Genomic DNA, 27991 nt, shown 5'->3' on the forward strand with positions numbered 1-27991 from the left:
GAGAGAGACACTGCCTGGTCGCTTCCGGCTTCAAACGCTCAGACAAACAGCGCCTTACTACGAACACAGAGAGGTGTCGAGCAACACATGACAACAGAAACCTCCCCGAAAACCACCTATCCGAGAGCAAACTGCGAAAGAATGTCGTTGAAGGACGGGCCTGAAAGTTGAAGTTTTTCTTCACCACAAACAACCAGATGCTCGTGTGACAAAAAGGCATTCTTTTCTTTCGTGGAGGAGGCTTTTTTTTTTGGCGAAAGGGTGAAGAAGCATAAGTAGAAAAAAGGGGACCGGCGGCTGCGTCGAACAAGTTCGTTCATGGAAGAAACCCAAACCGCACAAGAGGAGGAGTAGAGTCGGTGCTGGTCGACGGCTGCTGTCTTTTACATGCTCGGAGTTTGACAGAGAAGACTCATCCTTGTTACTGCTGGTGTCTGGCAGTAATATAACTCGAACAGAGAAGCTTTTGGAGGGGGACGGGACGGGGCTGAGGTAAGGTAACACCCGGCCTGCTGTCATGTCAAGACCTCCATCTGAGATTATTGCTGTGTGATAGAGTTTATTAGTCTTTAATAGCACCACCTCGACTGAATGGGGAGTGAAAGCTGTTGGTAGTTAGGATCACATGCACAGACATTCTTTCAGTAAATGTCTAACTGGCTGCTTAAGTTGTTTAAATACTATTAAGCAATCAATACGTTGAAGGCATTTAGTCTGCTAGAGAATCTCCCTATGATACATATGTTCTGTGAATTCAGCTGCTAGTCAGTGATAAACAGAAACATTATAAGGCATCACGTGCATTAGGTTGGAGTCTGACTGCATGCCATCCAATGCTCATCCAAATCCAGCAATAATTCAACTCATGAAAGCTGAATGCCTCCAAACAACTTATCCAATCTTTTAGCTTCCAGCAACTGTAATTAACGAAAGTTAAATATCCTGGAGAACTGAAACTCAAATATGGACATTCAGGTGATTTAAAAAATCGAGTTTTTCTAGATTATGCAAATTTGCGCCAGACTACTTAAATGATTTGAACATCCTGTCCTGAAAAGACAGTTGGAACAGATGGAAGACCTGGCATTCATTAGAGCTAGGAATTAAGAAGTTATCTTGCTAACTTGCATCCAGATCCATAATCGGACTACTGTCCACCGTTAAGGCGTTATTAGCTCATTCATTGCAAATATTGTTATGGCTGAAGGTAAGGATTATTTTGATTAATCTATAAATAGTTCTTGCCTGTATGTTTGGTATAATGTCTTAAAATAGTCAAAAATTCTGTTTATTCTTTTTTTCAAATGTCAGATTGTTTTCTCCCAGCCAGCACAAAATATCAACGCTGATATAAGAGTAAAACAGAAAATGCAATTTAAAAAAATAAATAAATAAATAATTGAAAACTGACTATTACAAAATAATAACTGATGATTATTTTAATTGACGGATTTTTCCTTTTGTGGTTGGTTCTAATTTTGTCTTGGTCCCATTCAAGGCCCTGTTTAGTCCTTTTCCCATTTAGGGAACCACTGAGTGTGATCCCATCTGCGAGGAGTGGGCGTTACAGACAGAGAGTTATCTATTGCTGTGCATGTAATTTTACTTTTGCGATATTCATATATTTATCATTACTTAAATAAATTATTTTTGATTGAGTAGAATAAATGAAAAACACAATACAAATATCCAATATTACCACAAATAAGTCTAGCCTATTAACCTTACACACTCAGACATGTAAATTTGGTTTAAATAGAGTAAACAGTAGAATGCAGATACATGTATTTCACTGTGAAATTCCTTATTGTACCTGCTTGTAAATTCGCTTGAGACACGCTCATCATCAACATCTCAACACACTGTGTGCAGGATCATTGCCCACTAGTGTAGGCATGTGGACGCTCACGCAGTCCTACTCAGTCTGACGTTAGGCTCTGCTGAAACACTCTGAAGTAGTTTATACGTGGTAATGCCAGTATGATGGCAGCAGTGTTTGTTTAAATATGGAGCTTTTTTATTGCAGCAGCGTGTTGCTAAAGCGGCACTTTTGTGCGTTCCTGTAAGCGTTGACCTATCTGTTTGGAGGCCTGCTCATGGGGATGGTTTGCTTCACTATCCTGTTACTAATATGCGTTAAAAGGGGTTGGAATGTCAACAAAATGCACACGGGTAGTTAAGCATATGTAATGTTTTGGGCATTATTATCAGTTCAGATGTTCAGAGAGATTTCATTTTTTTTTTTTTTTTCCTCTTGTAGTCATTTGTACACGATGGGGCCTGTGTGGAAATTGGCCACTTTATCAAGCACACCATCCAAAATTGAGACACGTTATTCAGTGCAAAGACTGAAAAAAGTCTTGCAGCTAACCATGTGTGGCATGCAGTGTGAGAATGGTTCCTGGTGCCCAGTGCTGCTTCATTACACACTCGCTGTTTCACAGAAAGTAAATCCGCTACTTCTGCATGAAAGATTCAGAACAGACAGCTGAACCAAAATAGCTTGCAAACGCCTCTCTTTCCTTCCTTTCTTCTCCTTCTCTCATCCAACTCGTTCAGTCTGTGTCCTGCACCGTCTCCTTTCCTCATCTCATGCGGGCCCTTCGTGTTGTTGTCACTAAAACTTTGTGGACGTTTAATACACCGAGCAAAGCGATTATGCAGTGTGACAAAAGCAGCACTGGTGGTTAGTAAGTTACTCGAGAGGCCATTCAGATTATTCTCTCTCTCTGTCTGTCTCTCTAACTGCGTCACACCCCAACATGGAAAACCCATGTTTACCCTGTGGTTCATGACCTGATGTCTTAACTTATCAGCTATCAAAACATGTGCCACGGCAGTTTCTGTCACCGGCATGCTTGAAATAGCTCAAGAACTGCACTGAAAAAGATCTGAAAAGGTCGTGATTTCTAGCAGTTATGTTGACTGTTCTGCAAGAGTAGTTATGTTGCGTTATTGCGCCTGTTAAGACACGTTATCTGCGACTCATCAGTTCGTCTTTAAGATGATTACATTTGAAATGTCATAATAAGGACTCACACTCACAGCTCTGCACACCAGGGACGACCATCTTTCTTACATGTTACTACTTACAAACTGTAAAAGTCTTGCCGACAAGCACACTGGCTATATTAATACTGAAGTAGAAAATACTAGTCGTCAACTCCTGTTGCACACTGACACTTATTTGCATGGCCTATTTCAACAGCAGGACATGATACCAAAACCCATTATTCAGAGTCTGAACCTAACTGCATAGAGTGTATTTTGCTGTATTGTGAATGGACGTTGTGTCCTTCTAATTAAATCTGTGAATCTTTCTCACGCTCTGCAGTCTTCCTCCTAACTGTCTAGGTTCAGGACTCGTTTTGGTTTCCGAAGACCCATTTCTGAGAAGAATACTTGCCCCTTGCACGACTAATGTCGAAAGAAATTTCATGGTTGTTCTTGAAATCAGACTTAAACCTAGTTTATTTTAAATGAAACGATCCTGAAACAAGGGCAGAGCTTGATTCTGTTTTGTCACATTAGTGTAAATGAAGCATTATATTTGAAATTATCAGATTTAAAACGTTTTTTTATGCAAAAGAATGAATGCAATTTATTGCACACATCTTAAAAAAATACTTCTTGATGAATCTGAGAGCAGAAACATGCTATGGGGGGTGTGTTGTCTGCAAAAGGAGAAGTCTTAATTCACTGACTCTGGGCAGCATCTGAATCACGTCATAACAAGGAGATTCCACAGACGAGCTGTAATCTTTTGTCCATCTCTTTTTTTCTCCATTTCCTCCACCTTTCTTTCTCCGTCTTTAAAGACCTTCGTGTTTACTTTTGCTGACACTTTCTCTGCCTCCCTGCCCTTTCTCAGTCTCCCTCTCTGGATGTTTCTCTCCAGCTCCATCACCCTGCCCTTTTCCACGTGGCTCACTCATTTCCCCCCTGAAAGAATGTTACCTTGAAGGTATTTTATTTTTAGGCTGAAGACAGATGTTTTGGAGTGAATATATAAGTTGTATGAAAAATGGTGAGCAAATATTGAGCTGTGTAATAAACCAGCTGCTTTATTCAAATAAGCGTCATAAAAATCTCTGCTTTTATGGAACATTGCAGGAGAAAAGGCAAATTATTTCCTGCTCATTCTTCTCCAGTATAACTCTGTTCACGTTCTCTGTTATTTTTCCATTTATTTTATGAACTATGATATATGTATTTTGGGTCAACAACAGGACTATATGAACGATTGTCTTTGTCCATGACGCAGTTTGGGTTGGCTTTCCAGGAACGGAAAAACATGACTTCTAGTATCTGTCCTTCTTGGGCAGAAGGGGCTTTTGATAAATTGGATGACCCTGATGAAGGCCGCTAGCCGAAACGCATTGGCCTAATAAAGTTGTTCCATATAACTTTTAATCTGATTTAACGTTTAATCATTACAAAGCTTGGATACAATAAAATTAACTGCCATGGTCTTTTTTTTTTTTTTTTTTTTTTGTCAGTGGTGGGTACAGTTTGAAGCGGCTCCCTGCGGCTACAGGGGAGATTGTCAGATGTGTACCCAGCGCTCAAAGCCCCTGGCCTGGCCGCGGGAATGGCAGCCTCTGCCCTGAACCTGAATGGGCTTGGAGTCATGAACAGGTATCATTTTGTTTCATATGTCTCACTGGTCCTTTGCCTTTTCAGTTTTTTGTGACTACATCCGTTTTTACTGGAGAGTCTCTGTAGCAGAAGTGCATACTTTAAACAGTCACTATGGTTTGTTGCCACTGAGAAGCTGTTAGACCAGACTGGCAAGATCACTGTTTTTTTTCTATTAAGTTAATAATTGTCTCTTAAAGTATTCCTCTATATTCCTCTTTAACTGTTTTTATGTGTAAGCTTTGGCAGCTTCTCACAGCTTCTGCATATTACTATTGAAGTGTACAATTTGTCTACAGTCAGTATGTTGAAGTGTTTTGCGTTTGTCTTTTAAATACTGTACATACAAATTAATCCTGTCCTCTCCTCCCTTTTCTGTAGCAGTAATCAGTTTCACACCCAGTCAGGCTCCTCTAGTACCTCCTCTCGAGCCAGAACCAGTCCAGTGGCCAGACCTGTGCTGCCAGTTCCAGATCGGAGCACCTACTGCCAGTTACTTGGTGGAGGTGGAGGTCTCTACAGCCCAACCAGCCCCAAGGTACCTCGGTCACCTCATCCACCTTGAGATGGTTAAATACTATTTACGTATTTTCCAGTTTTTCTCAAAAATGTCATAATTTACATTGAAACACTAGCACGTTTAAGCAAACATATGATAGATAACAGTGTTTCCCGTCAATTGCCAGGACTGTGGCAAGCCCAGCATGGACTTATAGTGGACCGGAAATAGCGTGACATGTCTCAAATACCATCCATAACTTTGTGGGAGTAGTGGTGAAAATGAAAGTGAAACTTATCATAGTGAAACTTCAGGATTTTTTAGTTGGACATGGTGTACTTCACTGCTGCTATCACATCCCGTAATTTAGAGTATTTTCGTCATGAGAACCAAGCCTCAAGTTTCAGGCCCCGCCCCCTATAGGCTCACGACATGTACAGTGGATATTGTTGTGTAACTCATTTCCTATTTTAACTGCTGATATTAATAAATCTTGACTTGTATTTTCTATTTTTAAGATTTTACTTTTGCTTTCAACTTAGAAACAACTACACCAACATTAATCCGCGTTTGTCTTCACTGTTGATCTCTTCTTTTTCAGACTGTAATCCATAGAGTTTGTTTTTTTCACTAGACTATCAGATGGTTTTCTTGGATACTTCCTGCCATTGTTTTTCTGCCATAGGCTCTGCCTCACTCAATGCCCCAGGTTGTTATTAGCTGCACCATCGTGACAGTTACTCCTTTCTTCAGCCAAGGGCAAGGGTGTGACTGTAACGAACATTTCTATGTTAAAATCCCACACTGTAGGTTTAGTATAATTCTAAAGTAAATGGAAAAACTGTGGAAAGAAGCCCAAATGGCTGCTTTTGTTTACACTTGCAGTTTTTGTAATGTGTTGCTCAGTTAGTGAATGTTAGTGTCTCTCACCTTTGCCTTACTTGATGTAAGTAAATAGTTTTGGTTCGCCCCTTAAGCCATCTTATTTGTCTTCCCTTAGACGAGCCCTCGAAGCTTTGGTCAAACCTTTGTCTTCCCCCCTTCGGCCTCGCTCACCCTAAGCCCCACACCTCGTGCTCGCTCCCCCTCCCCGAGAAGCCCGGAGCTCCTAGGCGTCAATGTGGGCCAGCGCGTCCGACGCCTAAGTTCGCCCGGTGGTGAAGGGAGAGCTGAAGGAGACGGGCTAGAGGAGAGGAGTGGAGAGACGGGAGGAGGAGAGAGACGAGAGGAGAGGAGACGCCAGGCACAGCTGCTTCAGATTCACAGAGAGCTGCAGAACGTTGAGGTGATTTTTACATGTGCCTCATTATCTGTCTCATATATATTACCCGTCTGTCTGTGTCTAAGAGTCTTTATGCAATATAGGGAAATGTATTAAAACTTTACTAGTTTTGATATATTGGGCAGATCATAACAATGCCATTAATCTCTACTCTCTCTGAGCCTAAAACAAGTACTCTAGCTTGGAAAGCTGAGCAAAGCAAAAAAAAAAAAAAAAAATGTGTTTGGACCATGCAGGTTTGAGCTGTTTCTTTGTTATGTTTTTATGATTGGAAAGCCCAAAAATGGACTTCTACTCCCTGTCATTCTGTGAAAGAGCTGTTAGATTACATTTCATATTAAACAATGCCTCTTTAGCCTGGCATCAGCAAAAAAAAATGCCCGAATGCAAATTAGTCAGGAACTGCTCAGTTCATTTTTGTATCCAAGAGGTGTTATCAACTGACACATACCAAAGTGCCTCTGTATGCAATTGGATGGGACTACAACCAGTCAGAGCAACAAAACATGTGACTTAGCCAGTCATACTCATACCCATATTAGATAAATGGCTGGCACTGGACCGGCACTGGCAAACCCGTTGGAAATGTGTTTGAATGAAATGAGGGCCAAATGGATTCTGCCGGAGTGAATGAAACGTGAGCTCTCAGATACGTCTGGTTCCCAGGCTAATGTTTCTAAGATTCAACTGTCGAAAATTTGCTACCCTCCTGGTCCAGGGCATCCTGGAAAAAGAAAATGCTAACCTTAGTGCGATATACAAGGTTAAATAAAGGTTAATAAATAATCACTCCTTGGTACATAACTTAATCAATATCCGTTTACTACTTGACGTTATCCATCATGAAATCAAGCTTGTAGATGAACATAACATGTGTTTTCTAACCTTTTATTGTTTGTACTTGTCTTTTTTGTACTAATCCACAGTTGAACCAAGCTGATGTCAATACAGACTGTTTGGAATTCAAATGACAAAAATCAGTATAAGGCATAACCTTATTTCTCTTAAATGTTGTAAAGATTTCACATACGCACCATTTATAGGTTTAAATGCAGTTTCAAACTCTTGCTTGCTTCGCTTCATGCCTCTCTATTTTCAGTGGAAAGCCAGTGTACATTAGTACTCTGTGTGAAACTGTAGACAGTCACACATTGAATTCAGAGCTTGCCAACAGTTCATTTTTTAAAACAGCCTGTGTAGTGCCAGACATGGAAAATGATAGTCTAAATTCCTTAGCACTGGTGCTTTATTATGACTTTTTGCATGCCAGTTCATCTTTCTCACATCAGATAAGGTTCTGTTATTACAAGTACACCTGTGCAGTGATAAGCTGCCTACACCAATGAAACTTACAGTTACACCAAGGAAACCAAACTATAGCTTCAGTTACGACCATCGCTTTCTCTGTGTGTTTCAGGTCAGGGGAAAAGTGGGCATTTTCGAGGCCCACATTTCTGGGATTCGTGCCCAGGTGCTTAATAGTGAGCTCCAACGCAGCCCCCGGTCTCCCAGACGAGCGACGAGCCAAACCCCTTCCCATCCCAGCCAAGGAAACACAGTTTTTGAATACCCAATGACCCACCCACAAGAGACTAAAGTTCCCTCTGTTGTCCAAAATGGGAGAGAAAGGGAGGAAGAAACTACCGAAAGAGAAAGGAGAGAAGGAGGTGAGAGGGAGAGCAGTGCTACTAAAACAAATCCAGAGGACAAGACACTGGTTGATAACAACGACTGCCATCCAGAAACAATGATGCAAGCTCCTTGTTTAGACGGACTATTTGTTCAAGGTTCACTTGAGACATTAATCAAAGACGCAGCAACAGACGGAGAGAAAAAAGAAGGAGAAGTACTGAGAGTAAAGGGGGTAGAAAGAGATCGAGGGGAGGCTGGAAACAGACAAATTATGGAAGATGAAACAGAACGGACCAAAAAATCTGATGAAAAAATGCTGCTTCAGACGGAGGGAAACAGGTTGGAGACCCCATCTAGCGAGAACTCCTGTTTGTTGGACATCCCTGATCTCGCCTCCGACCCCTCTTCCTCCGTGTCTCCCTCCATCCCTGCAGTCATAATAACTGACCACGGCCAGGAAAGCCAACCTCAAACTTCTGAAGGCCCTGCCTCAGACCAGGGACTATGCTGCACCCCTAGCCCCACTTCTAGCCCCGGTCCAAACTTCTCCACTCGCTCTCTCAGGAAGCTGTCTTCTTCCTCTGCCTCCTCGGCCGGTTTCTCTTCTTCTTGGGAGGAGTCGGAGGATGATATTTCCAGTGACACGGAGAAAGGAGAGCACCTTCTTAACCCTGCACTCCTCAGTTCTCAGCAGAAAGCGGTAAGTAGATTCAAAGCTTGAGAGTGTGTGTGCTTCTATCTACAACTTACACAGAAGACTCTGTGGTCATATTTAGAAACTTTAGCTAAGATTGCCCTTTAGAATCCCCAAAGGAGAAGTCAAAGAACGAGATGGATTCTCTGTGAACTTCAGGGGGTAGCCAAGAACTATAAAGAACAGTTCCAATGGCTTTGCACCATTTCTTGAGCCAATCCTTTGTGCCTACAGCTTACATCACCCACAGCCATTTAACAATTAATGCAAGTGACAGTGTAATTGTTAAAATATGCATTTTTCCAACTTCTAGGGCCTTGTTGGTTTAGGTTTATTTCAGTGCGGCTTCAGAATCAATTCACAGAGACTTGAAACCTGCTCAGCACAGTTAATGCATCACTAAGACATGTCTTTCCCTGGTTTTGTTAAAATAACTTAACTTTGGAGTTTTATTAGTGTTATATTTGCAGTCTGTGAATCCTTCCTGGTGCATTGTTGGTGTGAGTTGAAGGTTTGACTGGGGGAGAAAAGACAAGGTGTGCTGTAACCACTTGACCAGAAAGTGAAGAAGAAAAAATACTTCTAAGACATGAGTTTCACAAAACACAACAATTTGGACAGTTTGGACCTCAGGACAATTTTAGCTAGTGCATAAACACACTGTTCCTACACCTCTACTTCAAACACAGAAGACTGTTCTCACTGGATAATCAGGTCTGGAAAGTCTGTGTACTAGTCAGTAAACACATAACAAGAAATACATTTACTTTAGGGAAGAAATAGCCATCAGCAAATAGGATTATGAAGAGCTCTGACAACAAGACGGTTATGTTCCCATGGAATGGTAACTTTGCTGTTTTGAGCTGCAGTATACTGAGAAAATGGTCCCGAAGTGAGCACAGAGAGACGAGAAAATTAGATTACTGACTTGAACGAACAAATGACAGCTGGTGTTGTAGTTGTAACACGTTCCAAACTCTACAGTCCACAACAGAATGTGGGACACCCCACATAGATCCAGTGTTTTGGTCAGACATTAGGTAGAATTCATTGAGAAGTAGTCCCTCACAAAATGACACGAAAAGAATATATAATACCCATTGTTCAAGATTAAATGATACTTTTAAAGCAAAATCATTGTTACTGTTATAAAGGTGTTTTATAAGGCAAACCACTGAAATTATAGATGGGTGTATCTCCTAAATGTGTAATTTTGAAAATAGTGAAGATAGTGAAGTTAGTGTCAGGTCATCTATCTGTTGGTCCAGTCTTAATCTTATCAGCTATAAGATGCGTTGCTCTCACAATTTCCAGTAGCTAAACCGTGATGTTGACATTGACTTTTAAAACATTTGTAAATTCTTTCATCTAAGCCGGTCATCAGGCATAAATAGCGTAGTAAGGCGTGTATATACTGTATGGTGATGACTAGCAAATGTAGGCATGATAAATACCCACAGCTGAAGTTTAATTCTGAGTATTATTCTGAGTTATTAGCATACAACACTCAAGACCTGTCTAGTGCAGTAATGTTGCAATTAATCTTGGAAGTAGTTTGTCTTGGCATGTGAATCTGACACCGATAATTGCTCAGAATGCGTGCTGCAATAATGTGTGTCTGTTTTTTTTCCACGTCTTCATTGTTTTCAAGGTGTGCGAATCGTAGCGTAAAGCCACCATCGTCAGTTCCAATGAATTGTGTAGTTGGCACGTTGACAGCATACACACACACACACACACACACACACACACACACACACACACAAATAAAAAACAAAAAAAACCCAACACTTAGACTTAGACTTAGATAAACTTTATTGATCCACAAGGGAAATTGCTTGGTTACAGTAGCTTAGTTGTCATAAAAAACACACAGTGAGGATTGTGCAGGGAGAAAACAAGACCGCGGATATAACGCAAAACTGACCAAAAAGACACAACACGGATCGGGGTCCATTTGCCATAAAATAGGGAATTTAGAAAGGTGCCCGTGTCTTGGTGAATGTGGATCGGAAGTCTCTTAATTGTGCACCTCGCTTTGTTTGTTTGAATGTGACTATGCATGTTGCTAAGTGCTCCTGTGTCAAATTGGCCTGAGCCCTCTGCCTGAGTAATTTTTGACATTAGCGAGACTTGCTCGGTTCCTCAACCTGTGTCCATGTAGGAGTGTCTGTGAAAGATGGTGCGGGCGATAGAAAAAGAAAAAGAAAGAGAATTTGCCAGTCACTATGCCTGCATTTGGACACAGTTCAAAGACGAGGTTGAGGCCTATTTGGGTATTGTGTGTGTGCGTGTGTAGGAAGGTGTAGGTGGGTGCGTAGATATGCTTTTAGTGTAGCCAGGAAAAGTTCAAGAGCCCATCTCACTCACTTCTGCTTTGAAACATGACTTAACGAAGGATTGTTTAACTGATTTTACCACTGTTCCTGAAACAGAGTGACAGTCGCAAAAGTGTCCCTCTTTTAAGCACTTTGTGATGCAAATAATTTTTCTCTTGTTTTACAAGTGAGAAGTGCTCCTTGTTAAAAGACAGCAGCATCAAAATATGAAGTGCATGACATTCTAGTTTAACCAAATAGTTTTTATATCGTGCAAATGGATACATTTAAAGTGGCTTGCATATTTAATCCAATAATCCCCCAGCCTAAACCAATGTCCGAGTTCTCCTGTGTGGCTCGCGCTGCCGTGTATTTGCTTAAATGAATTTGGCTGGTGGATTTGAATAGTGTTTGTATCGCTCTTTGCATATTTCCGGGCATTGTTTTTGTTTTTTTTCTATCCAGGCAGAGAAAGAGAGAGATTCTCCTGTTGGCATTTGTCGTAGAAGTCTGGATCCCCCCCCCCATTACAGCACAGAGCTGTCAAACATGTGGGTTATGCATGTTCTTGTCTGAAGCTTGTCACAGTTCCTGATCCGTAGTTTAAGGAAACCTGGTGTATCTGTGCAAGAGGCAAACGTGCAGAAACACATAAAGCATGCTCGCCTGTGTGGGAGGTATGTAGGAGAGAGGATAGAGAGAAGAGGAGTGATACTGAGAGAGTAAGAAAGAGAGAAAAACAGAGTGGGCTACAGAGAAAACTGGTATAGAGACAGACAAGAGAAGGGGTGCAATGTGTACTGTATGCTTGCTATGTTGTCTTGACATGAAGGGACGCATGTATTTTTACTTTTTGGTGGAATTTGGTGCAGGAATGAACTTTATCTAGCATCTAACAATGAAAATACAACACTATAAGGACATCTTTCATAACATAAATCATTTGAAGACGTACCAGGAAATGTACAGATGCGTAAGTGTAGCTCAGGAACGACTATACGCATACCAGTGTGTAAGAAAAGGAATATTCCCTGCACTCTCTGGGAAAAATACATTCATCACGGTTTTTAAGAGCTCTGCGTCATTGCAGATATATTTGTCATCCACAGTGGGTTTAATTAATACGCATTCTTTTGGATTATTCACCCACAAGTCAGCGTGACATTTTTATTTTGTACCAACAGATCTTCTTTGTTATGGTCATTACTGTTTGGATTATATCAAGTCATTTTTAAGTGTGTAAGTGGAAGGCTGGAATCTGAACAGAGCCATATATAGACACAATTTGGCTGATCCTTTGACAGCTGGGCATCTCTCCAAGGTTAGAAGGCACATGTGTGCTGCCAAGGTTTTTCTAGTTTGGGCAAATTTGCAATAAGAAGACACCTGCCATAGATTGGCATCAGTATTTTCTTTTTTCATTCTGCACGATTTCAGTTTTATGGAATTAAAAAAAAAAAAAGAAAGAAAAGAAGAAGACTCTCGTCGGCCTCAGATCTGAGCCTTTAATGAGATGACAGTCGCTTGTTTGCTTTTCTGTGTAAATTATCTTTAAGCTGCCACCCACATTAGAGTAGCTTCAAACTAAACATCTTGGAGCAAATGCAAATATTTGGTAATGTAATATTACGTCTAGCCATTAGAGGATTTAAGACAATAAAGATTAAAGTAACTATTCAAAATATCCGCCTCGCTGAATAACATTAGAAAGAAGGTTTATGGAAGGAATCCCTATAATCAACAAGAATCATGGGATACAGCAGTAAGTTTGGACACACAAGGCTCTGATCATAATGAGTATCTCTGCATTCAAATGTACTTGCCGACAAATTCGTTCATTCATTCATTTTCTGTAACCGCTTTTCCTGTGAAGGGTCGCAGCGGGGTTGGAGCCTATCCCAGCTGTCATTGCTGATAAACTGAATCATCAAATTTCTTTTATTTAACAGCTAGTCAGTCAGTCCATTTACATCTACAGAATATTAACCATGAACTAGTTTTGGTAGTCATTAATGTTCGGACTGTTGTTCCAATATAATAAACAGCCGGGTAATTTTATTGGCTGTTTTCCCTCTTTTGTGACATTTTTAAATCATCACCAGTTTAATTGGTCATTGCAGCCCTAAAAACAATTACAACATCTAGCCATTTTGTTTAACTCGCAGGCGTTTAGTAGGAGCTATATTTTTAATAAGCCTCAGACTATGTAGAGAAACCTCCAGCATCACGTTCAGCGTATTTTTGTGTGTGTGTGAGTAAAGGTTGTTGAGAGAAAATAAAACTAGAGGAGCAGAAGCTACGGCGGAACAGAAGTTGGGCAGGACTTTTGAAAGTCACACTATAAGTGAAGCGGACGCAGTGCTGTTACTCACGGTGCGTAATGCTTGTGATGCCATGCATTCTCGATACACCATTCATTTGTTGAAAAGTTGCACCTATTAAATAAACAGATCGGTCATATAAACAAACTTGTCATTTGGTAAGAAGACTACGCCCATACCTCTGTAACTAACTTTAAAACACATACGCCATCATCGACACACCCTCTGCACATACCACTTTTAAACTTTTGCTATTTGCGTCTGCTTCTATTCACTCATCCCTGTTTTGCTTTCACAAGCATACTGTAACTTGTGTCACTTTGACTCACATCCCCTTTGTACGAGCCTTTGAGAAGTGGTCACACACTGACCCCTCATTAATCTTCACCATCCCTCTTTAACTTCTGTTAATCCAGCCGTGTCTCTAAACTCATCTCCACTTCAAACACAGAGCTTTCGTGATGCACTGCACTGCACTGAACTAGACAACTTTTCTGTGTCCGCACAACTGCAGCTCAAGTGCACAAAATATCACACAAACATACTGAGACACACACTCCAGTGGAAAATCTTCTCTACCACGGCGGCAAGTTGCCTAGCAACCCCGTGACGTCAAACCGAGTTTCCCTCTTACAGCTGTGCAGTATGTGTGTGTGTGTGCTCGTGTGTGCGAGAGTCTGTAAGTGTATGGGTGTGTGTCTGACTCTACTGTATGTGTTAGAGAGTGTGTATTTGGTTTGCTGTGAGAGGGGAAACACCGGTCAACTCTTTATTTGGTATTTTTGCGTGAGGTTGTGGTGAGATGGCATGCATCTGCATGTTTGAGTTGCCTCAGGCTTGGAGGAGTCAGGTTGGCCCGATACTAGCGAAGCTGACATTTTTCCTGAAAGTGTATTGTCAGTACTGGATACCCTGGGGAAACCCTGCTGCTTGTGACACATGACTGCAGAGACAGAGTATGCCTCGTACATAAGTTGGACGTCCACTACACTTATAGTAAATGTAATAGCTGTAAGAGTTCCTGCAGAAGTTGGATAGGCTTCTTGGTTAGTTTGTTCATTTGTCAGTTTTTCATTTTTCAATATCTGGTTGCATAAACAGACCATACTCTGGTAAGTGGGTGCACTCCTTGCGCACTGTTTTAGAACCAACTCCAGATCTAAAGACAGATACGCTCTTTAATGTTCCACAGTGGCCTCAACTTATTGAGTTACAACATAACTGAAAAACAGCCACATCACAAACACATCACACTTTTTTTTTTCTTTTAGGTGTCCCCTTTTCTCACCTTTCAGTAGCTGTCAGATTTGCAAAGCTGTTGTTCCACTGGTCAGCCTTGGCTGCTGCTAAGAAACTTATCATGCAGTCTTGAAGCGTGTTGTTTAGCTGGCATCACACTCTCTGCAGTTTATTTCTGTGTCACTACGTCTAAACTTTGCATACTCAGACAGTTGCAGTATTTGTATCTGCAAGGGGACCTTGCGGTGAGCGATATCAGGCTTGTTGTTTCCTCCGTGCCTCTCCGTTGAAAACATCAGCACGCATCAGTGTTTCCCCTGCTTCTTCACATTACACATTTGTAACCCAGAGTTACCCTTTGCCCCGAGTTTTTTTTTTTTTTTTAGCTTTTCTGCGCTCTTCTCCCACTACTCTCTCCATGCAAATGAGCGGTATCTAGTTGCCCTATGTAATCCTAGTCTTCTTGGTCAACGAGAAAACATCAGATTTCCATTCATCCGTGCATATTGTTTGTGACAACCATATCAATACGGCATGTGAGAACTTTCCACTGTGTGATAAGTAACTTGTCTTATGCAAATGTGTGTTAAAACATATCTGCAGATGTGCATGCTGAAAACGCGGTGTACATTTCTGGAGATGATAATCAAGGGGCCAATAAAACCTCTTCACCTCAGAGCTTCTTTTTTCCTCCGTGCTCTTTCTGTTGTTTACAGAGGGCAAGGCCTTTTTTTTCTCTCTCTCTTTTGTTTGTAGTCAGCGGCGGATGTGGAAAATACTGTCGCTGAGGCAAGCGGCAACCCCCCCCACTTCCTGTCTGCAAGAAGTTCCTTCGCTTACCATTTCCTCTCTCTCTCTCACTCTCTCTCTCTCACTCTCTCTCTCTCTCTCTCTCTCTCTCTCTCTCTCTCTCTCTCTCGCTCAATGGAAACTTTACTGTTTGTCCTGCTCTCCCCTTGTCATCCAGCTGGTCTGGGGATAGAGATAGTAGAGGCAGAAAGCCCGCCGCATAGAGATGACCGAAAGACAACAGACCCTGACATGGAGGGAATTTCTAGACAAAGACAGAACTCGACCAGTTCAGCAGTTTCATTTTGACAAATTTTCTATAAATGCAAACTTATCAGTCTAAATGCAAAATAAATGAAGTGCTTTTCAAGCAACTAGAAGCATGCATATGATCGTGCATCATTTGCTGAAGACGGTGACTTTTTGAACAGTTTGTTTTTGAGGACATCCCTTTTTTTTCCCGTGGGTGTCTAATGATCGACAGTTTGCATAGTGTTAAGCTATTTACACGCTGACACGGAGGAACAACAAAAACAGACGTTGACCGTACCAAATTGAGGCTACATGCCTACGCACGTCGACGGACCATATACAGCTGCACATTTCAAGCATGTTAAACTTGGTTTTCATGGTGTACAAGAATGAAAAGGTATAAATGACTTCTGTAAAGGCAGGAATATCCCTGTGCAGATTACATTGATTACAGAGACAAGTCTAGTGTCCACAGGTTCATTAGTCAATAGAGAAAGAATTCAGTATAAAGAAAACCTAAAACATAATCCACCATGTAAAATTATTTGTTCTGTGAAATGACCAAACCTTTGCATGGATTTTGTGTCTTTTCTGCTTAGTAAATTTAATATTTTTAGGCTTTTTGAATACATCATCTACATCAGCGGTTGTGGTTTTTATTTTATTTTTCATGCGTTTCAAACAATTGAATAATTGATTAAAAATAGAATCTGCTGATTCATTGATAAAGATAGTGTTTGTGGCAGCCAGTTTAGATAAACTATCCTTGTCCTTGCAAACAGTTTCATAAAATAATGTGAAGCTATATTTGTGTGCATGGGCTGTTTTAACCTTACAAATACTCAGATGCAGTTTGTGATGCAGTGCTGCACCCAAAGGTGCTGAGTTATAGGCTGCATTGTAGTGGCTTCAAAAGGTCACCGTAGAACGTGTGTGAGCTCCTGTTTAAGATGCTTCCCTTTGTTCATTTGAGCCTGTGTCGCAACTTATGTCACAATCTCTCTGCGTCTCGACCTCACCAACAGCAGCGCTCATATGACAGACACGTGAAGGTTTACACAATGATGCCTTCATACATATTTAAGTTGAAAAACATGCACGGACATACTGTGCAGGTGCTGTTTGCTTTTCTGTGAAACCTCTACATTGTGCGTATTCACGAGCGTTTACCTCTGTCTCAGTCCGTCAAATGTTCTGTGGAAATTTGCATGGCGATATTGTGTTTGTCCTCTTGTTTTGCCAATCAAATGACCCACAATTGTTTGTCCCCGCGCACACTCAGACAAACGTGTAAATTTTGTGGGGCATAAGAGTTAGGGTTTTCAGCAGAGAGGGACAGATAATCGGTGTTGTCCGTTTGTCCGTCTGACTGAAAGTCCGTCTGTCATCATGTGGTCTATTTGGCTGTGTTCACTGTGGAGTGTTGTTGTGTCAGTTGGAGCCATCTTTATCATTACCATCATCCACCGCCGCAACACCCAACGTCGTCAGGTACTGTTACCTATATGGTCAGATTTACTTACTTATTTTAGTCAAGGTCTGCATTAACTACCACAGAAAGCTTTTATATCGGAACTTAGATCTTGTTTAGTGATGCTTGACATCTCTATTCTGCTGCAGTTAGATTTTATTAAGCAATGTAGTTTAAGCCTTTAGTTTTTTCCACCTTTCCTCTCCTCTCCTCCACTTATTAGTCACACATCAACAACCCAGACTTTCTCTTTCTCTGTCTCACCCTTCACAGCTCATACACACCAGCTGTCAGTGGGAAACACGGTAGAAAAATGACTTTCTGAGTTGGTAGAGATGATAACCTGATGCATTTGCTCTCTCGCTAACTGGCTAAAGATGACGGGAAATAGCAGAAGGTTGACTCAACTAAGTTAACTTATTTAAGTCTTTTCTTATGGTCTTCGGTGTGGAATTACGTTCTATGTCCCTCAACCACAAGACGGAAACAGTGACAGAGATATGTCGGTTGATCATGTTTTCCAGTAAAAGTCTTCAGACCACTGTCATCATATTTTAAACTATACTATCCAGTTTTACTGAAATCGCAAAGAAAGCATTCTGTTTTTAATCAATAGCATGATTTTACCCAGTAAATCAATTTAGCATCCTTCTAGAAAGGCTGAGCCTTTAAGGCAAATGCTAACAGTCCTGATAGTAGGAAGATTTGCTGCTCTCTCTGACCTAAGTTTTACTTTCCACCATGTGATGTGTTCACATGGGAATGTGTGAGCGTGTTTTACTTTTTATAAGATTGAGCTTTTTTTCTCTCAATCCTCCACTGATGCAGAGAAAAACCCCTCATTTGACTCTTCAGAAAGAGAGAAGGAGTGTGAGTCTGAAGACCTGTGTGTGTGTGCATCTAACCATAGATAGTCATGCTATCAGCTGATGAATTTTCATCAGGTCCAGATTATGTGACATGGGCTATATATCTCCTTCTATGGTCCTCTTCACTCTTATCTTATCCTTTCTCTCTTTCCCTACTGCTTGCACATTGCTTCTCTTCTTGTTTGGTTATTTCTAGACATAATATTATTCCTACTGGTATTAAAAGACCAGAGGAAATCTTCTGTGTGGGAGATCACGTCTTTAAGATCTTTTGCTCCAGGACACTTGCAGTGTTAGCACCTCTTACCGGAAGGACCTTTTTAATGATGTTTCTGTTGATATGTTTTTAATGGCAGACGAAGACGTTTTGGGTTTGTCATGTTTTCAGTGCTGCTGCATCCGCTGGTTTGTCCGTCTCAGAGCTGTACAGCCAAGCATTGTTTAAACCCACAGAACAAGACATGTGGAATCTTTCCATCTGATGTAATGTTGCAGGCATAAATAATAGTTAAGGGCTTCAGTATTTTATTTCGGAACAGTGTTATCTGCTGTAGGGAGCAGGGAGGTGCGGCATGCACCAAAATACTGCTCAGAGACATAATAGAGGTTTATTTTGTACTGACATACTGTATTAAGGGACAATGTTAAGAGGTCCGATTAAGGAAAAGCAAGTTCAGCATCACGTTTTTGCCAATTTCATTGTGTCATGTTTTAGAATTTGCATTGTCCTTTTCCTGCAAACCGAAACACGCATCTTTACATCTAATTCCTCTACACTTAAATATTAATATAATACTTAATGGAGCTTCTCTCCTTTTTTGACTTTCCATCATAAAAAACAGCAGAAAGAAAAGTGGAAGCCTGGATTTTAACCAGAACAAAAAACAAAAAATGCTGGAAATGCTGTGTGTGTTTGTCTGTCAGAGACAGCATATTCCTCCTGAATGGATGTGTGTGTGTGTGTGTTTGCATTTCTTTGTCTGTGTGTGGCAGGAGTCCCGCAGTTCAATGTGTCCTTGCCAGGGACAGGGAGAGCCTTTGGAAAAATGCTGTGTGTAGTTGTGTGTGTGTGTGTTACCAGGGGAAACCCCGACTCGGTCCTTCCGAGTTTGGTTAAAATGTTCTAAAACAACTGAAGAAAAAAAGAGAGAGAGGGAGGGAGGGGGAGAACCAGGCAGCTTCCTCATGGTCAGGGATACCCCACTGTGTGAGTGTGTGTACGCACATACAGTGTGTTACGGACTGTGTTGCTCATGGTCATTAAACAAGGTTGTAACAAGCAGTGGATCAGACAAAGAAGAGGTCTTAAACGAAGGACTGTAAGAACTCTGTCCACGTTAAAAGACCAGTGTGTAATTAGTTACCGTAGTACTGCTCACAGACATTACAACTGCAAGTTTGAAACGTCAGAAACTTGTGTTGACTGCACCCATTTTCTTATCTACACTTTTTTTTTACCAATGCAAAATATTACAAAGTTATAGCAAAGTTGTTGCACTAGTTTCCATTTGTTTACATTGGCTTCCCTGTGAGATCACACTTTCAAGGCTCCCTGTTCTTGCACGATAATCTTAATAATATCACATTGTGTGTTTTGTGCTGTTATTATCTCCTTTATTGTGTGACTCCTCCTTAATCGGATATAATTTTAAACCACCTCAGGTATCTGACATTTAGCAGTCTTAGTTTACATACAATTTTTTAACTCTTTCATCTTTGAAAGTCATGTCTTCATACGTGCCCCGATAGTTTGCATAATCAGAAGAGCAAATACACAGAATACAATAACAAATACACCATTAAACCTGTTGAAAGATAATTGCGCTGAAAGACAACAGGTTTAGGGGAGGAGGACCTTGGGCTAATAGTTTCACTGAAATAAACAACTCACATTTATTTCAGCTCAGGCTGCATCCTCAGTAACACATATGGCTAGAGTAGTTTGTGGTGGAGATAAAGAGGTACATTTCTTTTTGAAAGCGCGCACTTTTGGCAACAGATCATTGTCATTATCATCACAGGATCACCACTGTGTTTTTTTGTTTGCAGCACAAGTCTTGGAAGAAGATTAAAAACATGGTCCACTGGTCGCCGTTTGTCATGTCCTTCAAGAAGAAATATCCCTGGATTCAATTGGCTGGTCACGCAGGTATGTGGACACACGCACACTCACACATCCATTACATTGTTCAAGAGAATAAGAGAATGAAGGCCTTTGTGTCACTCACACAGCCAAGGTTTACCTAACTAAACATAGGGCTACGGCATCATTCCTAATAGCCCTGAAACAAATATCAACGAAGTAACCACTGGATGTTTCATCATCTGGAATCCGCTTTGTTCGTCTCTACTCAACTTGTCTTACTGTATTTGCAGGTTGATGGTCAGTGGCTAGTTTTTCAAAGAGAATGTGTTACTTTATGTTGTCTTTGTTGGAGCTTGTACTTTGTGGTCATGGCCCTCAGGTGAAATGTGTGTGAGGATGGTTGGGAATAGGAATGGGTAAAGGTGATGTAAATCACAAGTGTTGGTTTAGAACAACCTCTAATCTTACTCAAGCTGGCTAACCTAAGCCAAGCTCAGCACTTCTTTTCTGCAGCTGCTTCACAGTAAAAGTGTGTCTTTTTTTTCAGGGAGTTTCAAGGCAGGAGCAAACGGCCGTATATTAAAAGTAAGACACCCTTTCTGCCTACTACCAGTCACAAGAATTTTTTATTTAAATCCATTCTGGCTTTTGAGAGTTTCCACATTTGTTTAATACTAAATCCCAGCCAAGAGTCTAAAATTGTAATTTGTTTTATCTTCTAGAAACATTGTGAATGTGAGCAACGCTGTTTGTCCCTCCTGATGAGGGACGTGCTTCGCCCATACGTCCCCGGTTACCATGGAGACGTAGAGAAGGATGGCCAGAAATACAACCAGATGGAGGATCTGCTGGCTGAGTTTGACTTCCCATGTGTGATGGATTGTAAGATGGGAGTAAGGTAATCATATATCATTTGCATACTGTAACTATGATTGCTGAAGCTTTTAGGTCTTACAGGGGCCGACTGACTTTAAACCACACATTGTTTTGTGTTTTATCCCTCTCAGTTAAATGTTATTCTGGTTTTACAGTTTTCCTGCTGACAAGTTATGTGCTCACTGAAGCATTTAATGTGATATTACAACATTTATGCTCACAAACTAACGACTTTGTTTGGAGGTAAATTCCAAATGAAAGCACCCTCGTAGTCCCTCATGGCACATAAAATATAGTTAAAAGGGAACCCGTTGCTAAACAGTGAGTTACAATTTTATCATTTGCCTTAGTTTTCTCTTTTTAGCTAATCCAAGGGTTTGTTTTTAATCAGTGTGATCGTCTCATGGTTCTTATTTCTTGGCTGAACAGTAATGCTGACACATTCCAGTGCGGTCTTGGAGTATGCAGTGTTAGAACTAATTTGTTCAAACAAGCCCCATATTTAAATGATTTGGAAATGATTGTTTGAAGGATCCTTTAAACTGTAAAACAGCTGCGTCATGCTATTTGGAAAGAGACACCTTCCACGCATCTTCTCTACTCCGCTCATCTCTGCCGCCTACCTATCGTGTCTCTCACGCACACTTGCTTCTCCAGTGTCTTCACCGCCCACCACCTGCTTTTTTATTTTCTCACGCTTCAGGACCTACCTCGAGGAAGAGCTGACCAAGGCTCGTAGGAAGCCCTCCCCGAGACCCGACATGTATCAGAAAATGATCGAGGTCGAACCACAGGCGCCTACGCAAGAGGAAAACGACAAGAAGGCGGTGACCAAACCCAGATACATGCAGTGGAGAGAGACCATAAGCTCAACAGCTACCCTGGGATTTAGAATAGAGGGAGTCAAGGTAAGACTGACAAAGAAAATTTGTGTGTACCGCCTTCCTTCCCTCCTTTCTTCCAGCGTTCTGTGTGTATCTGCGTTTGGGTGTGTGTGTGTCTTTCAGGGGCATGATCTAACTTCCTGTTTTGCCCAGAAACTTCCTCCGTAGTATGTATATGTGCACGAGTGCCTTTGTCGTACATGAGGCCTGTCTGTGGCAGCTGTATAGGCCTTGGCATCTGGGACTGACATTGAACGCACACACACACACACCCACACACACACAAATCTCTTTGTCTCTTTGAGGGTCATGGCTATATAAGGACATTCACGGCCTCCTGGTGGTCTGTTGCCATGACATTGAGGGTTATCCCGAGAAACAGAAATGTGTGTGTGTCTATACTAGAAGTATAAAGTGTGTATGTGCAGTTTGTGCAGTTCATATGTGTCTGTTATGTATGTAAAAAAAAAAAAACATGGGACAATCAGGTAAGGTGTGTGTGTCTGAGTCCTGTGCTCAGACTTGAAAGGGAAAAATAGTTTTGTCTCTAAATAGTACCTTGTTGCCTAGCAGCCAGCAGAATAGGAATAGTTCATTTATTCCACTCTGAACCCACCAACTGGTCGCCAAATAGTAGTGGTACTGCTTCTCTAAAGATCCACTACTATACGCGGACTACAGTTGCTAAAACTGCACAACATCTACCACAACTGCCACAAGTTTCACCAACATGTCCTACTATAACTCCCAGATATGGATTTTTGTATGGTATGTTATGCTACTTTGACGGATTATTTCCTTCATATGAACTTTATTCTTTTTTTATTCTACACAACATTTCACAAAACAATAACTGAAGTGTTTTTGTTAGCAGGACCCCAGAGACAGGTCCATTTGAGTCTGACTAAGTGTTTGTGACAACACAGGAAAGACTAAGACAGAAAAGCTGAGACAATTCATCACCAAATTACAAGTTAATTTATTCAACGTCTGGTCTGATAATTTATTATTAGTGAATTTTTAAAGCAAATGTGACCAGATTTTACTGCAGCTAATGAATAAACATGAATATCTGCTGTTATGTTTACTCTGGGATCATATTCACTGTATTTAATTGTATTTAAATTAATATGAAAACTAGGATTTTTTTTAGATTTTCATGAATGTTCATTATTAATCTGTTAATCAAAAGTATAGATGAGTCAGTAATGAAAAGAAGCATAAGCTGCTGTACCAAAGTTTGTCTAATGACCAAAGAAATGATAGGTTTGGGGGTTAAAAGACACTCTTCTTGTGTATATGCTCTGGTCACACACAGAGCCAGTGACCTTTCCCTGCTTTAAGGCTCAGTCTCTAAAAATATCACTCCTTTCCTGTTTCCTTTCTTCTGTGCATTGTGTGTTCTGTTTTTTTTTGTCCGTCCTCCTTTCTCATCTTCCCTTTGACAAGGCGGGAAGTTGTAGTTTAGTGTGTGGCAGAAAAGTAAATATAAACAGTATATACCATACTGTTCCAGATATTATTATCTGTTATTGTCTTACATTACCACTGCAAATAAACATGACCGGGAGCTCTCACATGAAGTCAGTTCTCATGCGAATCCTCTCTGCTCCTCTACAGAAAGAGGACGGGACAGTGAACAGAGATTTTAAGAAGACAAAGACGAGAGAGCAAGTTACTACGGCCTTTGACGACTTTGTCAAAGGAAATAAGGACATACTGGTGAGTCTGTGTGTGTGTGTATGTAGTTTATATTGTGTTAGTGTGTCAAAATCATTGACCACTATGTGGGACGGAGAAACAGATAAGGGATGGAATTTAAAGTTGACCTGTTCAGAGCTGTTTTAACAACCCCATGGGAAACAAACTTCATTACACTCACTTCATTACACAGGCTTACATTCATTTCCTGTAGACTTACCCTAACCGTTACCACTATGTGCTTAGCCCTAAACCAAATCTCCACACTGAAATGTCATGATTTACTGTATATGATGGGGCTGGTCCACACAACACAAGTTAAAAAAGTACCTTACTTCATAGCATTTGTTTGTCTTTTATTGGGTAATCAGGGCTTTGTAAGTGAAACCCATGAATGTAGAAATGCAATTGTTGAAATTCATGCCATGCTTCTTAAATGATGAGGATTGCTATTAAAATCCTTACTTTGCTGAATACTTGGGGATGGAGTTTGGAGCTGATCCTGTCAGCAGCTCAGTTGACACCGATAATAAAACTGTCTGCGTCAGAACTAAATAAATTACATACAGTAAAAACTTGTTTTTTGTTGTTTTGGTTTATGCAGAACGCTTATCTAACAAGACTCAAAGAAATCAGAGACACTCTGGAGATCTCCCCATTCTTCAAAACCCATGAGGTAAAGACACACGTCCTGTGGTGAAAAAGACAGTGTTATCTGCAGCAAATAAATTAACTCCACAAAGCATTACGAAAAACTTTAAGCCAGATGACCTCGAGACATGATAACATGAACCAAAACTTAAACATTGAAGCAGTCCTGGTTTATTGCTATTTGGTTTCACTGTAGACCCTCTTTGTATGTGTTACTGGTCTTAAGTTTAATTTCGTGGCATTGTCTCTGTCAAGCAAACACATCATTTCACACGCTGACACTGCAGGTCTTGTCATGGAAACTGGACAGAAACAGCCCTGACCACACATTCGCACAGGCACGCACTCAGTTTCACACTCTCACGCGCACAAACACACACACACACATTCAAACAGGCAAACCAGCACACATGTAAGACGCTGACATCACAAAACAGGAAGTGAAATAGAATTTTCAAAAGATGCAAACAAACAAACACGTAACGTTGAGTGAAAACCTGCTTTTGTAAGCATTTCCAGCTTTCATTGCCTCTTTGCGTCTGTGCAGGTGATCGGCAGCTCCTTGTTATTCGTTCATGACAATAAGGGACGGGCTAAAGTCTGGATGATTGACTTTGGGAAAACCACGCCTCTTCCTGACGGGGAGGAACTGACCCACCGAGCGTCATGGGTAGAGGGGAACAGAGAAGACGGTTACCTGTTTGGACTTGATAGTTTGGTGGACATCATTTCATCCATGGTGAACTCTGAGACTTGAAGTCCGTGGGTTGGTTTTAAATAATCCAAGTGAACGTTCGGACACGCAGCCACTTCCATTCATTCCTCAATCCTCTGGGGAACACTTCGGACTTCCTCAGTGACTCAGTGAGACGCTAGTCCTCATGTTGGAAACCACGTTATCCAGAATGAATGAGTGGCTAGATCCATTCATATCCTGCAGACAGTCCAGATCTTAACAGGCCTTTTGTCTTCACAGCAGACAATTTGACAGGAAACTAATAACATTAACAATGGCTCAGTTCCTCACAAAAGAGAAGCCTCTATACCAAATGGCATGATATCTTTAATATTATTTGTTGTACTATATGTGTTTTACTGCTGTGACACATCAAATCGTCTGCTGTGAAAACAAGTTTTTACTAAATGAATTCTCAGTTTCAAAGAAAAAAGTGTAGATGACCTAATTAGGGGATGTTCAATCATTTAATATTGTCAACAAATCCCATGAAAAATCAAAACCAACAATGAGTCAATTTGTCTTTCAACGCTTCCTGAGTGTATATGGCTCTGAATCCCAATAGTTCATTATGATGACTATTTCAGCTGTAGATTAATGTAAACTGTATGTCATTCACTCAAAATGACTACCTATGTTACTATAATACTGTAATGAATACAAATCAAAGGGCGTTATTCTGTATGTACCCGTGCTGTTTTTTAAACTGTTATCTTTAGATGGCAGGTTATTAGTTGAATTGTTTCCTCAGTCAGGTCAAAAGTATAAAAAGAGACGGAAACTACATCTAAATACAGATGTGGAAGTTGAATGGGCTAAAACGGGAGAGCAGAGAAGTGTTGAATTTTCCGACGTAGTTTGGTTTGTAATCTAATTTTAGGCAAATACATTTCACAACGATAGCCACATGTTAGAAATCACTCAAGTCAAACTGCAACATTCAGATCAGGGCTTGTCACATTCAGAGAGAACTTCATAGGTGAGTGCACACCAGGATTTCAACTGTTCAGTCGTGGATCCTCCCCGAAAGTGGAGCAGTCTTAAAGGCTTATTGCTGCTGTAGATGAAAAAACGTGTCACATAATTAAATGACGTCAGGATTGAGCTAGACTAAAAATTCTTAGGCCCAGTTCATTGTTGGTTTTGGTCTTCCTTGGTATTTGTTCTTGATTGAAACTATCACCAGAATTATCTATGAAGCCATTCATGTGATTTCCTTTCAAAGGTCGTTGTCTTCATTTTTGTACACACCAGCACTTATGCTAGCCTCATCTTTTGAAAGACACTGTAATCACATACTAAATTGTCGTGGCTTTAAAAACGTGAGTTCTCCTGTATTTGACTTTAAATGTCCTGACTGGACTAGTTCTCCTGGCTACTTTCCCTTAAATATCCGTGAAGCTCCACCTTAAAGAGAGTGGGCTGTATTTCTCCTAATCATAACTGAACTCACATTTTATTAGATTTTTTGTGTGTTAGAACACAACTTCAGCACAGTTCCTATTTTTTGTCAAAATATGCACTTAATTATCCTTTCAGCGGTAAAGATGATACAGTTCTGAGTGTGTTTACTCATCCGTTTTAAGGTGTGTGGAATGAAAAAGTAGTCTTTTAGATGTTTTTCACTTTAACAAACCCCCAAACTAATCAACAGAACTTAGATGCTGCAGGTTGATCGCTGAGGTTTTCAGCACCAAATGATCTGGTATGAACTGGCGATTCAGTGGAGCTGGCGGGGGGGGGGGGGGCATTGTTTCATATGTAACATATTTGTCCATAGTAGTGGCCAAACACTTACCACTATTCTCACACTTTGTTGGGATTGTTCACAATGTACAGTAAGTTTTATTTAGTTTGATGTAGTTCTTTTTTTTTTTATTGTAACATTATTTCAGTCAAATCTTGTGGAACACTTACAGCCATGAACAATCGTATTTAAGCTATACAGCAGTGCCTTGACATTACAAAGCCAAGTCAGATAACTGAAAGTACCTTCTTACTTTTAAATGTTATTTTTCTCCTAGCCTTATACGTGGGTTTTTTTTGTGTTTAGTCTTACATGGGTGCATGTTTATTATCCTCTAAACAGTTTGCTCTTAATTTGTAGTTTTTAAACCTTACTGTTGGTTTGTTTTAGTTCACTGGATACTGTGACATTTTGAATCCTGGGCTCTTACAGCGTTTTGTTCTCATAGGAGCTGAAGTCAAACCGTGGGGCGGGTTGCTGACATTGTGGACATCTTATATTCAAACTGGAGGATATTTTTAGAGAAACGATTAATGGTGTTTGGCTCAGTGGAGCCATTTATTTGAGTGTGGGAGGATACCAGCAGTGACTGAAACAGACGAAGGCGAGCAAAAAACGTCTCATAGTGTAACAGGTTACTGAGGGTAAATATAAAGTTTGGTTATGACTTGTATTTAAAATGCCATAGTTTTCCGTTAAAGTTTGCAGTGACCGTAGACGAGAAAGAGGTAGCTTGCAACTTCATGCAGTGCCTTCTTAAAGAAATAGTTAGACGTTTTGGGAAATGCCTTTGTTAGCTTTCTTGCTAAGATTTAGCCGAGGAAGTGCGTGTCTGGTGTGTAAGTTAAATATGAAGCATCCTTCAGTAGTTGGGTTGTGTAGCTTAGCTTAAAGACTGGAAACAGGGACTACTAAACTTTCTTGATTAAACAAAAAAGAGTTTTAAGTCAGTGAGTCAAGTTGTTTCCCCTTGTTTTACATTATTTTTTTTTTTTTGCTAAGCTCAGCTAACTAGCTGCTGGGTGTAGCCTCATTTCTAACATACAGATATGATCTCTAGCTCGTGCAAACATTGAATTTTCTAACTATTCTTTTAAGACCAGCTGTCTGACCTATTGCTTATGCTCCACAATGTGCACTTACAGCTGTTTGTAAGTAGGTTTCATATTGTTCTGGTTTTGGAGGCTTGTGTATTTATTTGGATTGTTCCTATAAAAATGTATTTGGTGAAACACCTGTTTGTTTGTGTGATTTCTGTATCATGTGTATTTCACCCATGAGGGCACAACCTCTCATTCTGACCTGA

General features: G+C 40.6%; 1 protein-coding gene across 2 annotated transcripts; it reads left to right on the forward strand.

The window, feature by feature from the left end:
- Positions 1 to 27917, forward strand: LOC311499269 (inositol-trisphosphate 3-kinase A-like). 2 transcript variants are annotated; one of them, XM_084560195.1, is made up of 12 exons: positions 1 to 492; positions 4500 to 4638; positions 5020 to 5176; positions 6138 to 6422; positions 7837 to 8751; positions 20054 to 20153; positions 20638 to 20675; positions 20813 to 20988; positions 21670 to 21874; positions 23471 to 23572; positions 24156 to 24227; positions 24750 to 27917. In XM_084560195.1, the coding sequence occupies exons 2-12, from the start codon at positions 4592 to 4594 to the stop codon at positions 24957 to 24959; spliced, it is 2307 nt and encodes a 768-aa protein (XP_084416321.1). In that variant the 5' UTR covers positions 1 to 492; positions 4500 to 4591; the 3' UTR covers positions 24960 to 27917. The 2 variants fall into 2 exon arrangements, with proteins under 2 accessions (XP_084416321.1, XP_084416322.1); XM_084560196.1 differs by having other exon boundaries at positions 5023 to 5176.
- Positions 27918 to 27991: the final 74 nt, after the last annotated feature.

Source organism: Chelon labrosus (genome assembly GCF_963514085.1).
Source record: "Chelon labrosus genome assembly, chromosome: 14".
Taxonomy (NCBI): domain Eukaryota; kingdom Metazoa; phylum Chordata; class Actinopteri; order Mugiliformes; family Mugilidae; genus Chelon; species Chelon labrosus.